This window comes from Hermetia illucens, chromosome 1 (genome assembly GCF_905115235.1).
Source record: "Hermetia illucens chromosome 1, iHerIll2.2.curated.20191125, whole genome shotgun sequence".
In the NCBI taxonomy this organism is placed as follows: domain Eukaryota; kingdom Metazoa; phylum Arthropoda; class Insecta; order Diptera; family Stratiomyidae; genus Hermetia; species Hermetia illucens.
The window spans coordinates 97867490-97883857 of NC_051849.1; the positions used below are offsets into that span (position 1 = coordinate 97867490).

At 40.5% G+C, this 16368-nt stretch overlaps 2 protein-coding genes across 2 annotated transcripts; one reads left to right on the forward strand and one right to left on the reverse strand.

Moving 5' to 3' along the window:
• The first annotated feature begins 768 nt into the window (after positions 1-768).
• On the forward strand, positions 769-1288 carry LOC119661048 (small nuclear ribonucleoprotein F). The gene is made up of 2 exons (XM_038070256.1): positions 769-1057; positions 1116-1288. Exons 1-2 carry the CDS (start codon positions 883-885, stop codon positions 1205-1207), a joined length of 267 nt encoding a protein of 88 aa, XP_037926184.1. The 5' UTR covers positions 769-882; the 3' UTR covers positions 1208-1288.
• Positions 1289-12534: 11246 nt separating this feature from the next.
• LOC119646714 (vesicle transport protein GOT1B) lies at positions 12535-14310 on the reverse strand. The gene is made up of 6 exons (XM_038047292.1): positions 14007-14310; positions 13855-13946; positions 13507-13685; positions 13363-13444; positions 13265-13305; positions 12535-12722 (listed from the first exon to the last, which is right to left on the reverse strand). Exons 1-6 carry the CDS (start codon positions 14029-14031, stop codon positions 12716-12718), a joined length of 426 nt encoding a protein of 141 aa, XP_037903220.1. The 5' UTR covers positions 14032-14310; the 3' UTR covers positions 12535-12715.
• Between the last annotated feature and the right edge of the window lie 2058 nt (positions 14311-16368).

Sequence of the window (16368 nt, forward strand, 5' to 3'; positions counted from 1 at the left end):
CGCTGGACTCTCATCTTAACAGAGTTGGCGCCCAACATGGGACCACAGTTGTTGCGTCCGTAACATGATGCTTAGAAATAGTAATAAAAGCAAGGAGGTACGCTTCAAAATATTAAAATAACGGTTTTGAAAAGTTTGTCCAATTATTCGTTTGACAAGAATTGTTGCTTATTTGTTGTTATTTCGTTTTTTTTATTGCTATGTTTAATAAAAATATGATTTATTATTATATCCCTTCTCCAAACACTTTTTGAAAAAAATCGCAATCTAATACGAAAGAACATGCTCAAAAAATTAAGCAGCCTTTGTCTGATTATGCGTTCCAGCCAATGTAGATATCTGTATCTTCCAGGAAGTCAACATTTTCTAGTAGACACTGACTCATATGCAACCATATTGCAGAATTTTTACCACCTAAGGTCAACCGACTCCTGTTTTCTCACCCATGGAATTATCCGAAATATTTTATCGTTGGATTGGAAGGAATTAATAATAAAAGTTTATGTAGTTCCATATTCTTTCCGCGTGCTTTGCATGGTGATTTAAAACAGTAACGTCAAATTGCTTATAGTGCAATACTTACCTCTATATTCGATGACAATTCTCTGATTTCGAACTCTTATTCCACTTTACCGGCCTTTATCAAATTCTTATTCCTTACGCTTTCTTCTATTACTTCATAGATGTCGCCACTTCTCAATTACGTCATATTGCTTTTCAATCATTTCCAATGTATCACTGGTGAGCAACCACCTTTAACATTGCCGTTTAGTAGAAGCTTCCCTCGGTTGTCAAAACTCCAAGCCGCCAAATTAAGGTTAAGGCGCTTCAGCCCGATTTGCTGGTCTTCTCATCGCGGGGTATATAATTTCTCAATTAACCATGGCTGCTGCTATGCCAATAAATCCTAAACCATACTTGAATGGTTTAACTGGGAAGCCGGTTCTTGTGAAACTCAAGTGGGGCCACGAATACAAGGGGTACTTAGTCTCTGTGGACGGGTACATGAACATGCAACTGGCGAACACCGAGGAAGTAATCGACGGGCAAATTACAGGTTGGTGGCAATATCGAACCTTCAGAAACGTTTTATGGATAAATTTATTATATTCTAGGCAACCTCGGTGAAGTGCTGATACGGTGTAACAACGTTCTGTACATCAAGGGAATCGATGAGGAAGACGAAGAGGGCGAAATGAAGGACTAACTCTAGTGCTAAGGTGTGAATGTTATAATTTGATAAAAGTGAAGAGAGTGAAGTGCGAAATAAAATAATAATAAACGACAACTTTTTTATAATTGTTCTGTTCGTTCGAGGGCTTTCCTCTTTGAAAAATTTATTGGCTACGAAAACCTACAGGTACTTTGTACACTGAACCGGCAAAGTTTCTTCGGTTCTTGATTTGTCAGTGCCCTGCCTTGGTTGATTTTTTTGAAAACGATTGTAGAAAAGTCTCTAAGAGTAGAGTTGTCTGTGACTGCAACTTATCCACACGAATATTTGCGACAAAAAGGCAGACGGAAATTAAAATACGAATTTTGCTATTCGCTAGTAATACAAACCTGTGTAAAAGCACAAGCGAATAACAAAGTCCATCTTTTGCTTCAAATCTGTAATATTTTTTTTTGGAAAGGACATTGGATTTGGTTCCATCGCATAGTATTACCCGATTATCCGTAAGTAGCCGTTTTTACTTTTCAATTAATCAACCAATCCCCCTTTTTTTGTGAAGCTGGCCAGCGTCTTGGTCTATCCCACCAGCAAAAAAGAAGAAAGAACGGCAACGAGGGTCAGTAGTAAAATCAATTGCTTATTGTTTTCCTGTTCTCTTGTTCATCATCAACGACGCAACAACTGTTATCGGGTGTAGGCCTGCCTTGATCAGGAACACCAGACATCCCGATTTTGCGTCGAAATCTACCCTATCCCTCCATCTGAAGTAGGGTTTGCCTTGTCTTCTTTTCCTACCATAGATGTTGCTCTTATAGACTTTCCGGGCTGGATCATCCTTATCCATACAGATTAAGTGACCCGCCCACCGCAACCTATTGAGCCGGATATTATCAACAACCAGACGGTCATGGTATCGCTCATAAATTTCGTCGTTGTAAAGGCTACGGAATCGTCCATCTTCATGTAGGGGGCCAAAAATTCTTCGAAGGATTCTTCTCTTGAACGCGACCAAGAGTTCGCAGTTTTCTCTGCAAAGAACCCAGGTCTCTGAGGTATACATAAGGACTGGCAAGATCACAGTCTCGTACAGGAAGAGCCTTGACTCTGTGGTGAGACGTTTCGAGCGAAACAGTTTTTGTAAGTTGAAGTAGGCCCTGTTTTCAGCCAACAACCATGCGCGGATTTCATCGTCATAGCTATTACCGGTTGTGATTTTCGTCCCTAAATAACAGAAATGTTCAACGATCTCCAAGTTGTAGTTTGCTACCTTCATTGTTCCTATTTGGTCAGTACTATTTGATGTTGTTGCCTCTTTGGATTTTGGTGTTGATTTTGCCACCATATATTTCGTATTGCCTTCGTTGATGAGCAGCCCAAGATCGCCTGCTCGATCTGGATGAAGGCAGTTTTTACATTTCGGGTTGTTCTTCCAATGATAGCGATATCGTCAGTGTAGGTCACCAATTAAGTGCTCAGCATCGCGGAGCACTTTATCTAGGGACAGGTTAAAAAGAGTGCATGATAGACCATCTCCTTGTTTAGACCTAGATCCTGTTGCTTTTATCTGGCCTCGCACATTGGTCAGGGTTAGACTAGTCAATCTCATCAACTAGTTGGGATACTGAGGATACTGGGATAAAAGATGTCGGCAACTTATGGTCATATTCCAAAAGTTTTTCCATCGCTTGCTTCAAGGAGAAAATCTGATCTGGTGCTGATTTGCCTGGAGTGAAGCAAGCCTCTTTGGTATAGACCAATGGGTTCTAGACGCGAGATCTTCAACTCGACGATTTTCTGGTTGTTGTTGGCGGTTTGTCGAAATACTCAACCCATCGCACCAATATGCCCATTCTGTCGGAAATCAGATTTCCCTCTTTGTCTCAGCAGGATGAACATCGAGGTGTATGAGGCCCCTGCTGACTTGTTGGTAAAGCTTCTGAGCCTGGTGCGGCTGTTGCCTGTACTTACTGTTGATTATAGGCTTCTTTTTCCGTTCGTGAAATCACTTCTGCGCTAGAAGTGCCCGACTCGGTTTGTACTTTCCGAAACCGATCTTAGTTTTGACTTTTATTGGTTGGGGAGTGAGAGGGGTTGCAATTGATCATTTCTTTAGGGGCAATGTTAGAAATTACCCAACCGAAAAATCTTTAACAAAAAATTAAAAGGCTTCTACTATATGGTGCCTAGGCCTCGAAATACCCTACATACCGATATCTGTTCAAATAAAGTTAATAATAGTATATTACTATAATTTTTAGTAATTGGCTGCAAAACGCCCGCTTAAGTTCATCTCAGAATCACCGTACTTTTACTAACAAAGTTATAATAGGTCAAAAATGTTGCTTTTTTGCAAATTCAAAACTGAGTGTCAATATCATTTGATAGTGGATTTTCCACAATGGGACAAATGCACACTCAAATGTCTTTGCGAAAGGAATACACAAAACCTTTCATACCTGAAAGGTCTAGCTTCCGGTTTTCCAACTTGTTCGATATTGGAACTCTTCGCTTTCCAGAACTCAAATACGACGTTGACAGGTCCTGTTGCTTTCTCCGATTTCATCCGTTTTATTGCCTCCTCCTCAGTTGGGCTGACAGGTGGAACTGCTCCAAGTGTCGGTAATGATTGTGGAAGTGGAGGATGAGCAAATTCTTCAGTTGAAATCTGCTCGAAATATTCCCGCTATCTATCCGTCGGTAAGTAAAGTACCATTCTTGTCATTAACGCAACAGAAGTGTTCGATATCCTGTCCGCATTCGTCGAAAATTTATAGTCATTTTTACCGTGTTCGTATTCTATGTCGCAACTTTTGGCACCAGACCATCGGGTTTCTTGTAGAGCGCATATGTCAACGTGCCTTTTTCGAGGGGCCATTGAGAGTTCCTCGATCTTTCCAGTTAGAGTGCCAACCGATGCTGTCCATTCGTCAAGAACCCTTGCCCATTTCTCGAAAGGACTGGGGCCCGTCTTGTCGCGTCATTTGAGGTGTGCGCCCTAGCATCCGATCCGATCCGATCATGTTGTTTCTTACGACCTTGGATACATTTTCTTCCGTCGGTCTGTCGAAGGACCTGTCACCAAGAGAGATCTGGTAGGATTTGGCTTAGTGAAATAACTCGAGCTATATTTTATTTATCTCTTTTCCTGATTTTAGCATTTTGTTTTTGTTTTGCTGATGTTAGTACAGAGTATGTTACCTCAAACGCTCTTTATAAAGCAGTCATGCATTTGCCATCGTGAGGTCTAAATAATGGTAGAAAAAACGCACTTGCTATCGTTTGCTGCGCAGCTGAATTTTTCTGTTACTCAATGAGTTCGACGCCACCCATGTGGTAATTGTACACTTTAACAACACTGGGTTGTTTTATATTCATGTACTTTAACTTCTGCTTGTCCCTTTTGCGAACAGCAGTTTCAGGTTGTTGTCCAGCAAAAGTAGTGACATAGTGACAATTTTATTATTTTTCCATGTCACCATAGATACATCGGTGCTGTTGAGGTCAGCCACGTATTCTTCTGAATAACCTCTCTGTTTTTTCATTATCATCTTTTCTGGAAGCAACTTACTATCCGGGATTCTATTCCTTCTCATTGTACCAAGACTATGGATGCTTTCTTTGGCATTATCTTCCAGCCTAAATTCAATTTAGTGGGCTTTTTTGGTTTGCGATTGTATAGTAGATTTTGATTGGCTGCTTTGAGCTCCCGAAGATTGAGGAACGCTATTATTTAATGATGCCGTTTCTGCGCTTGAGGGCTGACTTTCGTGATCATCTTCTAAGCTTTCTATTATAGAATCTACATACATCAATATCTAATTCAGCAGGTTCGTCTTCAAATTCGTCGTCGAAATCCGAACGGTCCTCACTATCATCGCCATTGTGCAGCGCAGAGCCAATGACCTCGTCTAAAAAGGGCCGCTTACAAGCTACCATGAAACATGATAAACTTTGAGAATGCAATATTACTCGATTGAGTTTCTTGTTTGCACTGATGAAGGGAACAAGTGGTTCCCGAAATATCGGTATTTGCAAGAATAAATACCCACACCAACGAAAAAGAAACAACAAGTTTTATTATTTCAATTAATTAATCGTTGGAAACACCGCATAATTTCACTCTGAATATTACTCGGTATACGGCATTTTTTCGTTCCGTTCCTATCGTTGTTCCGACTTTTTTTGCAACTGGGACAAGTATGCTTGTGACCACATGAATAACAACGTTATTTAAAGGTTGTGGAGGTAATTTGTCAGTGCTTTATCTCTGGGACCCCTGATGGATGGCTTCAGTGATAACTGTCACCCGATTGTAAGAGGGATTCTAAGCACTGTTATTAGAGGCCGAAGCACCATGCTAACGAGATAGTGATGCGATCTATATTACCTCCGCCCTCCCATATGTTCTGACATTCATCAAAGTTGAAAAGTGGTGGCGTTCAATCAACACGTGGTCTGAAGAGGCCAACGTTTGATTGTCGACCTCTTTCCGCGTAAACCAGGTACTTCCAACAACCATTTCGTGCGACAGTGATAATTGAATAATCCGCAGTCCGTTATCATTATGTAAGATATGGGAGTCAATATGTTGCCTTAGTACGGGCTCCATTCCTACTTGGCTGTTAAAATCTCCAAGTACGATTTTGATGTCATATCTGCCTCGTAGAAGGTATCCTTCTCTGGCTCTACAGTCTCCTCAGTAGAGGCGTGAAGGTTAATGAGACTGCCTGGCAAGCGCAGAATTAATAGCCTTTCGGTTGTTTTCAAAGCCGATAATAGTAGGTTTCATTTTTCGGTCGACTAAAAAACCTAGTCCGAGCACATGATTTACTGGATGGCCACTATAATATATGGTGTAGTGGCTCTTCGTCGTTTTAAAATCCATCCAATCCAGTGGGTACCAATCTACATTTCGCCCTGGGGCCTATACTAACCTTTGACCACTATTCTTAGGATTCCCATTTATTCTCAGAGATAATCCAATGAAATATTTTCCAACTATAGGATTGCTGTTGATTGCAGCTATATGTCCCAATTCCTTTCCTAAATAAAATCTTGAATTCAAGGTATTCTAAAAAGTTTGATCATGATTGATTTGCAAAAGACAACATTTTCGGTTGTAGATATACAAGCATGCTAATAATGGCTTCTCTGCAGACATAACTTTGTTCTATTTGAAGCATTGATGTGAATCTGATAAACTTCCTTATTTGATAAGTTCTGTACTTATTGGCTTTTGATGAGGTCTTTGGACGTTTGCTCGTAGTAATTGATCTATCTATCTAAACATTTAATAATAATAATCGTTGGCGCAACAATCCATGTTGGATCAGGGCCTTGAAGTGTGTTCTAGCACTTCATTCAAGACGGTAGCGGTACACTACAGTAGACTGTAGGAGGCAATGTGGTCAGCATTGCGCTCGCCCGAGATTATTACCCTGATTTAACTCAAGTATTCATTCACAGCTGAGTCGACTGGTATCCGACGTCAAATCACCATACAAATTTCACCGCCACCAGTGAGATTTGAACCGCGACCTTCCGTACGACAGCCTTGCGCTCTAACCACTCAGCTATCCGGAGACGGGACATTCCTGGATACTCTTTCGCGACAACATACAGATAGGTCCGATACTGAAAAAGATGCCTGTTGCAACAACCTCACACAAAATCCTGTAACATGTTTGCCGATGATTATATCGCGATTGCGGGTAATCTAAACATTTGTTAAGAGAAAATGTGTGGTTCCCATAATCCCCCCAGTGAGGCACAGCATGTCATTGCTGAGGGCTCTCAGTAGTGTGCTCCAACCCGTTCCCAATTTTCCTAAAAGCTTATGCTTTCCCTCGATGCTTTTGTGCCAAGTAGAGCTATCGGCTATCTTGGAATAACGAGTTGTTATAACAAAATAGACTTGTTCGATGGTCAAAAGACCATAATGTGTGGCCGAAGCCGACCAAGAGGGGAGAGCTATCCCAAAAATCTAAAAGCTAGGCTCGAGAAAGTTGGAGAATCCTTTGAACACTTCTGCGCTTCACGAATCATTTAATAAAACTTCACGTATCCTTATATGTATTTATCGGAACTTAAGTAGATCATCCCGTGTGTCGGATCCGAGGAATCGATTTTTTTGCATCAATTTTATCTAGAGATCTAGTGTAGAATATATGAGCAAAGTGATTTCTTGATATTCGGAGTCGTTCGAAAATTACAGTGTTAAACAGGTAAAATGTTGCATGCCATAACAGATGAATGGTCAGTTAAGATTTTATGGTTAAAAATCGCATTCTATTTTTTAAATACGTTTTTCCCGAAACTGCCACAATAGCCCAAAATCTAGCTAACGAAAGTCTTTGAAATTTTCACGACTTAGTCATACCGTATTTCTACGGTCCACAAGCTAGCACAATTGCGATTCATTCGATGGCGTTTTTATTCATTAAAGAAACCTTGAAAAAATAAAAAAATTTACAAAAAAAATCTCAACAAGGCACCACTGTGACTGTGGTCAAGTTCGCACGATAAAATGGAGTTTCTTCTTTTCGGTCTTAGAAAATTCCGGAATTCTGGAGACCGTGAAGTCAATGAAGGCGTTTTTGACATTGTATTGATTTGTGAAGTATTTCGTTGTTGAGCGTTTAATGTGAGTTCCTGCCATGTATACTCCCATAATCCTCTTCATACACAAATTGATTTGGAGGCCACAACAAGAGCGCCACCGTTACTTCGCAGCACTGGTTTATACTGAGTGCTGGCTCCGCCTTCGTATCAGTGGATGCAAACACTCTCTGCTGCAACTGACAACTTGATTGAAATTAGTCCAGTGCAGGCAAGAAGTCCACCAAATATGGCGGGCGAGGCAGTCTCGTGGCTTAATTCGCTCAATTTCTGCAGCGTCGGTTGTACGATATGAGGCTAAGCATGGCCCTTGACCTTGACCGTTGTTGTCGTGCATTTCTTCGATTTGTTTCTCGGCTTGTTATGGTTTCGCCTGGATTTAGGAAGCTGTTGTGGATTAAACCGCCGCAGAGCAGTAAACAGTTACTTTGACCTTCTTTTGGTGCAAATTTGGCTTAGGAGGGTTTAGGGGAACTTCAAGTTGAATTACTATTCATGAACATTGTCAAGGCTAAAAGAATTTCTGAGCCACTTTCGTTGTTTTAGTGTCCACTTTCAGCCCAAAAGTGTTTCACCTCCGTCTTTACCAACATTTACAAAGTAATTTGTTTCAATATTTTGTCCTCTGTTTCAAAGTATGCTAACCAAGAGCAGTCATCCTTGCAAAACGCATTTTAACTTGGTGTTTACAAGAAAAAACCGTTGTTTTTGTGTTCACTCATTTGCCCGAGGGAAAATGCCACGAGGTCCAGCAAAACCTCGGCTGGGTCCGGTGGAGTGCGGGCTCCTAGAGCACCTTGCTTTGATTTGCGGTCAGTCCGGCGACAGTCACAGGTACACTTCTAGCTGTTAACTCATCAGTGCAATACACAAAACACTTGCAGCTAGACTTGGCTCGAAGGCCGCCGGGTCGGCCAAACGTAATGGTAATGCACTATCGGCCAAAGTTTGTCTTTCTTCCTTTGCTAAGTCGAATACTCTTTGAAGGTGTTTTATGGATTGATTAATTAATTAATTAATAATTTAAAACTTTAATTCTATCAGACTTTGTTCAAGAAAAACGAAATATATGAATGATGATATGAAATATATGTATACGCCTGCAAATTGCAAAGAATCCTTACTGTAAGCACATAGATGACCCGGAATATGAGGCAAATTGTTCTCAATTTGTGAACATACAATCCATACATACATATCTGCGAACGTGCCTATTGTCTGCAACTTAATAATAACGTTTTTAATATGCATGTTCTGCAAACACACCAAACAATATTCTGTCATGCCGTGACATTCAAATTATTTTTTTTGCAATTACTTTCACTTTCAGTTTCTGTGTTGAAGTTGAAAGAAATAACACAAGACGAAAACGTGATCAGCAAGCATCGTGAGATTCATACGGTACGAATCACGAAATCATTGATTATGATTTTCTCCAACTTTGGTTGGGATCCATCCATATTGAACGAATTTCATTAAGGATGAATTTCGCTTATTCTGGTGCCGCCCATATTACATCGCCGTCAGGAAGTAAATCCAATTAGAAACCAAGTCGGAGATCGGAATGGACGCTTCGGGTATAAAGATTTTGTGTTCATCTTTTGTGGGAAACTTTCTTTGTACGTTTTTCCATTCGTAAAAATTCAAAATATTCCTTCATATTTTTTCAAATTTCAAGATATGTATACATATTACAGACATAAATATTATGCTCGCCGCATATATGGTACATAGGTCCATTCAGACTTGACAGCCGTTAGCTTGTCCAGCACAAAGCGTATCAGACACAGCATAGACGAGAATATTCATACTCACCAGCAGGTAGCGAGGTAGATCGTGTCAGATACGGCACCGGTAGAAGCTAAGAAGTATCCGGCTTGAATTTTTATGATGGAAGAAAATTATTGCACATTTACACCGTTCTGTGCATCCCAGTACGACTTTGTGCAAGTATTTCATTTTTGTCATTTGTGTCCGGATGGCTCAAGTGGTTAGAGCGCTGGGCTGTCGTAGCAGAAGTTCGCGGTTCAAATTTCACTGGTGGAGAGGAATTTGTAATCGTGACTGGATGTCGGATACCAGTCAACTCAGCTGTGAATGAGTATCTGAGTCAAAACACAACTGCTTTTTTCGCGAAATTACAAACAAATCGAAGTTCACGAAACCACTTTCTATTTGTGAAAACAGCATGGGAAATGTATTCTTTGCAAGAATTCTGACCTGTCTTGTGCAGTGTCTGTATAGATACGCAGTGCTAGCTGGTGGTAAGTATGAATACTTGCATAGTGGATGTATGGAGGAATAATTATGTGTTTGATGCACTCTGTGCTAAACACACTAGCTTCTGGCAAGTGTGAATAGCGCTTATTTCCCATTTATTTCGGGCACAGAAGCGTACATATGTAGATAAACAGTGTGTTTATTGAATGCTGCTGGTACTAACGTACAACGTATTTCTATCTCAATTAGACACTATCTGAAAATTTCATTAGTATATATCTATACAGATGTAGGAGTTGAAAGATATGAAGGTTTTGTAGATAAAATTATAAAAATGAAAAATAATAACGATCGATGAGATTGCACCTCGACCGTGTGCTGATATGTCGCTGCTGCAATTACAATCACTTGTGTATTGTGGTGCTGATATGTAATTTATTACCCTGATTTGACTGAGGTATCCATCTCTCTACTACCATTGAGATTTGAACCGTGACCTTCTGCTACAACAGTCTAGCGCTCTAAGCACTGAGCTATCTGGATGAGTGGAGGATTCAGAGCTAAAAACGCTTGCTTTCTGTGGATCAAGTTTTCGAGGCATTAATAATAATAATAACCGTTGACGCACCAATCCAATTGGATCAGAACCTTGAAGGTCCGATACTGAAAAAGATGCCCGTGGCAGCAACCTCACACAAAATCCTGTAACATGCCGATGATTATATCGCCATTGCCGGTAACCTTAACGGTCATGTGGGTGAAAATGCACACGCGAACAGGTGCTATGGGAGAAAACGATTTGAAACACGCAATGAGAAGGCCGAGCGCAATATTGACTTTTCCGACACTTATTACCTTGCACTTGTCAATATATAATTTATTAAACGGCTGCATTTTATAGCAGGAGCAGTAAAACCCAAATCAACTATAACTCATAAGATGCCGGCACTTCATCTCTCCGTTACTGACAACAAAGGCCTTTCCTTTGAGACATCAACCTCAACATCGGCCGATGATTGCTATTCTGCGAATGAAGCTACTGTTAAATCAACGTGAGGAGCACACTGGCCTACCGTGAATTAAATTGTGGCGATTTTACGAGAGAGGAGATATCGCTGATTATTAAGAACGCCGAAGAAAAATAAGTAAAAATGTACAATTCATAAAGTTGCTCTTCAAGACTGGCATCTTTACGATAAGCTTGGCACTCAGTATGGCGAGAAAGATCTATATTGACTTATCAAATGTGTTGTTGTGTTAATAACAAGAATGGCCACGACGGACAGAAAGCAAGGATATTTCGAATAGATTTCAATGAAAAAATTTGCCTATCCACCGACATTTGGAACAACTCCATCTGTCAAGGCTACTGAGGTTGAAGACGCAAAGCAAGGTGACCTGACGACATTCCAGGTGTATTCTGGAGCTGGGTTCTAACATTTTGTCTCAAGGAGTTTTTGCATTGCATTTTCCAGGAATATTATCTGACTGGCAAGAAAGCGCAACCGTTCCAATGTAGAAAAAGAAAGTTATTCCATACCATGAAGATCTTGAACGTATTCTTGATAATCGCAACCGCGACATCGTTCAAATAACGTCGAATCAAACCGAGCTTCAAAGGAGCTGCGGAACTACTGACGCTACGGGTTTACTCATGAAGAAACACAGTGAAAACCATCGGCCCCTGTACATACATTGCATTTTTCGACCGTGTGCTGTACAAACTCCTCCTCCTGGATAATACATGTGCTGGTTTAGATTTCTCTGCCGCGACCCGAAGAGCAAAGCTCGAAGCATGGCAGATATATCTAAACCGCTTAATGTCGGTATTCATTAAAGAAGCGCCCTCACGTTACCATCCTGTAATCTTGTTATAATCACTGTCACACGAGAAATACATTTACTTTATGCAGATGATTGATGATTAACCCCAATGAAACAGGCACTATTACTGTAGGTTGAACTCTTGCCGTCAGATGAAAGTTTTGGTGAAGCGACCTAAGACATTCGAGAATTGCCGGTTATTTGCGCTCATTAGATGGCTTTACACTTTATCCTTTACAATAGTAATTTAAGAGATTGAATAGTGGACCAGTCAGTCTAAGTGCTTGGAACTACGGTTCTCCTAGATCATCAACCTACTAACGACTCCGATTTGGTTGATTGTATCCAATGTATATCGTATCATAATAAGTTCTATGTTCCATTATTGCACTGCCAATCACGAGCGAGCTATCAGAGGCAGCTGATCCACTTTTGCGTTTGCGAAATTGTACAATACCAATACAGGTGAGTGGCTCTTCAAGGATGAAACAGTGCCAGAAATTAAGGAGGCGAATTTACGAAGGGACTTCAAAATGGAAAAAGAAAATTACACAAAAAAAAACATTAGCTGAAAAATGGAGTGGATGTTGGGAACTCTGTCAAGTTATTTGAGGGAATCATTATTAGATGCAAAAATAAAATGATTATCAAAAAATTATCTATAAAATAGTCCCGTCACCATAAAATAAGAGCGAATTATCACAAAAAGTGTTTATTGTGCACAATATATGGTAAGTGAATGTTAGGAATAACCAATTTGCTTAGCTTGGTGAATGGAATGACTTGTTGAGCAAAATTGTTACTTGGAAATTTCCTATGGCAATTAGAAGCGCACCAAACCGCGAATCACTGAGCCTGTGTCGAGCGTTTCCGGAGTCATCACTCACTGTAAGATAGGCGAAAACTTGTTGTGAGATAGTTGACAGAGATTGCGTAGAATCAAAAGATTGTCTGTGCTTGTGTAATGAATAAATCTCTAGTGGTGATTTTGTCATCAGTTGTACTTTTATTTAATATCGAATCTAGAAAGTCTAGAAAGTCGTTGCCCGGCCATTGTTACAACATTTTACCGATCGCTGGATAAAATCATTGCTGCCTAAGGTCCTTGCTTCCCATTCGAGGGCGATTATCGTATTTAGTTCTTGTCTTGTGTGTTCTGATCATAAACTTTGTTCTCATTGCGTGTACACATAAATGGTTTGTCGTTCCGAGGTATAGCTTAATGCTAGACATAATTACACACTTTACATCGGTATAAATTAGGATATGTTTAAAGTACTTCTAACACAATAGTTACGCGTGTGGAAGGAGGAAGGATAACTGTTTATACAAAAGACTTTTCCCGCGGACTTAGATTTATACAAAACTGTCTTTTACGTCTTAAAAAATAACATTTATTCATTTAAATATTTGGCTTTAGATATTTACACTCTAGTTCTTCCCGAATCACCGCTTATCCTATCAACAAACTGCAAAGAAACGCCGAGTTAGTGGGAGAATTACATAGTGTTTGTCAAAGGAGGTACCTTGTTAATTAATGGCAAATTCAAAAATGAGCCTAGAATCGGAACCCGCCGCAGGAAATTTATTGCTACTGGGAAGAAACCACTGGAAAAAAACCATCGAGGTTAGATATGTGTCGAATAATGGTATTTTGTGTAATACAGTACCTGAACAGGAGAACGAAACCATAAGTTTCGATGACCATTCCTACGAGGGGGTATCCCAGCAGGACCACGATGATTCCGCCAAAGAAGCAGATTGTGGCTTTCACCTTGTGTCTTTGGAAAAAGAACCGGAACGTCCGCTCTACTCCTATGACGCAAGCAAGTCCGCAGAGAAATAGAATCTGAAATTGAGCGTTGTCATGATTACTTGCGTGACCGCCTTGATGTCACTGCATTTGCAGGGTATCAATCAAGAAATCGGATTTGAAGCATTTGTAATGCTTGACTCCTTTTACACACGGAACGAAGGCAAATAAATAATCCAAGCCATTACGAAATCCGAACACTTACATTTCCTATTGCCAGCAGTCCCTTGTCGAACAGAAGCAGTATCCCGAGGAATAGGAATGCAATCCCGAAGCCAGCTAAGCCGACACCAATTTCTGAAATTGCAACGCCACTTTAATATCTTCTCTTGCCGTCCAAATAAATCCACAACATACTCTGTGTATCTGATATTTCGATCATTCTGCCTACGAAACCAATAAACTTGAGCCAATGGTCGACTGTCTGTTTACCATAACCTTGTCGTCTAATGTACGTTTAAACTTCCACGTCACTCGAAATGATGCTTTTGCCAGGAAGTCCTGGAAATGAGTGCACTCAGGTGGTAGGAATCGCCAAAAATAGTTGTCGTGCGACAGGCTTGAATTAGAAAGTGCGGATCCAAGGGAAAATAGGAAAACACAAATTTGACAATTCCCCTAAACTGAGCAGACGTGTCTTGTTCTTGTTTGTGCAACTGTTGGTTGAAAATGTTGAATGAAAGCAAGGTGAGGTGAATAAAAAAGCGAACGTTACAACGTATGGTGCTACGGCACGGTCGGTAAATTGTGAAGGGAATTCACATGTCTTATTGTAGATAGCTGGCGACTTGTAGGATAGGACGATTTAAAACTTTTATTTTTAAAGTAGAATATGGGACCATTGCCTTTACTTGGGTGAACAATTACATAAATGTATTATGTTCAATTCCGGTCAGATAGTAAACTTGCGGTTCAAATATTCAGTGTTTAGTGAAATGCCAGAACTTTACATGTGCAAAATGGGGGACCCTATTTCACGGTGAAAGTTCTCTTAAGAAGTTCTGAAAAACAAAAAGGTAAAATCATCGAATGCCAAACGCAGTTTATTATGCTAATAAAAGTTACGCAAATTGATCCCAAATGCCTAAAAACACATACATTTTGATAACATCAGATGTTTTAGTTTTCAACAAGAAATATGCAAACGCGTATATTTTTCACAGCCCTATTAATCACTAATTGGAAACCGGAAGCTGGGCGCTTCAGGTACGAAAGGTTTTGAGTATTTCTTAGTACGTAGCACGTAATATATCCATATATTATGTGAGAGTATCCACTTTCGGGTGATATTGACATTCATAGTCTTCAATTTTCAAAGAAGCAACAAATTTGAGGTTTATAACTTTGTTAGTAATAATGCAATTTCCACCAAACTTGGTAAGATCGTGCTCTATATTATAGCCTATATCACTGCAATGGTACTAGGATGAACTTAAGGGGGGTTTCTAACCAATTACAAAAAATTGTAGTAATATACTATTATTAACTTTATTTAAACAGATATCGGCATGGAAGGTATTTCGGTGCCCAGGCACCATATAGTGGCAGCCTCCTGATTTTTTTCAAATTTTTCGGTTTGGTAGTTGCTGAGAATGGCCCCCTTAAAGAAGTGATTTCAACCCCCCGCGCCCCCCACCCTTCCAACGAATGCCAAAACTAAGATCGGCTTTGAAAATGACTATATTTGATGAAAAAAAATTTTACACCCCATGTATGGGGACCCCCCCTTAAATTCGACGTAAAAGGATGTAATTCACTGTATGCGCGAGCGTTCACAGTTCCCACATTTCTACCAAATTTGGTGTCAATCGCTATAACCGTCTCCGAGAAAACTGCGTGTGACGGACAGACAGACAGACAGACGGACAGACAGACAGTAAACCGATTTTAACAAGGTTTTGTGTTTACACAAAACCTTAAAAAGGATTTCGTGAAACCCAGAATATATGATGTTGTTGGTTGGTTGGTTTTTGGTGCAGCCGTTGCTACCATATATTTTGCCTTGCCTTCATTAATATGAAGCCCAAAATCTCGCGCCGCCTGCTCGATCTGGATGAAGGCAGTTTGTACGTCTCACCGTCACCAGCATGGGCCAGTAGTTGGGTGGACTTAAAGAGGATCGTACCCCTCGCATTTACCTCAACATCACGGATCACTTTCTCCAGGGCCAGGATTTTTTTTAAATCATCATGGTAAAGTTTGCATTTTCAACCCTACCCCGTGACGGGGAGGGGATAGGAGGATCCATAAAAACCTGGTATGTCACAAAATGGGGCTATTTTCATGTCAAAGCAGTTCGGTTTACTGTTGAACTCAAACCCCCCACCCCTACTGGGAGAGAAGGCTCTGGTTTCTACTCCAGAGCCTATGTGCTTCCTGGAATTCCGAGATCTTGACTGTCTTACAGAGGGGGGGGGGATGTCTAGAGGTAACCAATGCCCGTGATAGGTATCATCTCTACGAGTCCTTGTGGCCAAAAACCCACTGTGATGGAAGTTGCTGAGCAACACGTGAGGACATTTCTTAACACTGGGAATGCTGATAACCCCCACCGAGTGTTTCAGGAGCTTAAACTATGAGCACACGTCTGCAACTTGCGGGTATCTGACAGGAGGGAAATATGCCACAGATGCGGCGAGGTAGGTCACAAAACGAAGAAACTTTGCGTGGATTCTTGCACGTCTAGTGACAGCGTTTCCAGCGGTGTCTACTTTTGACA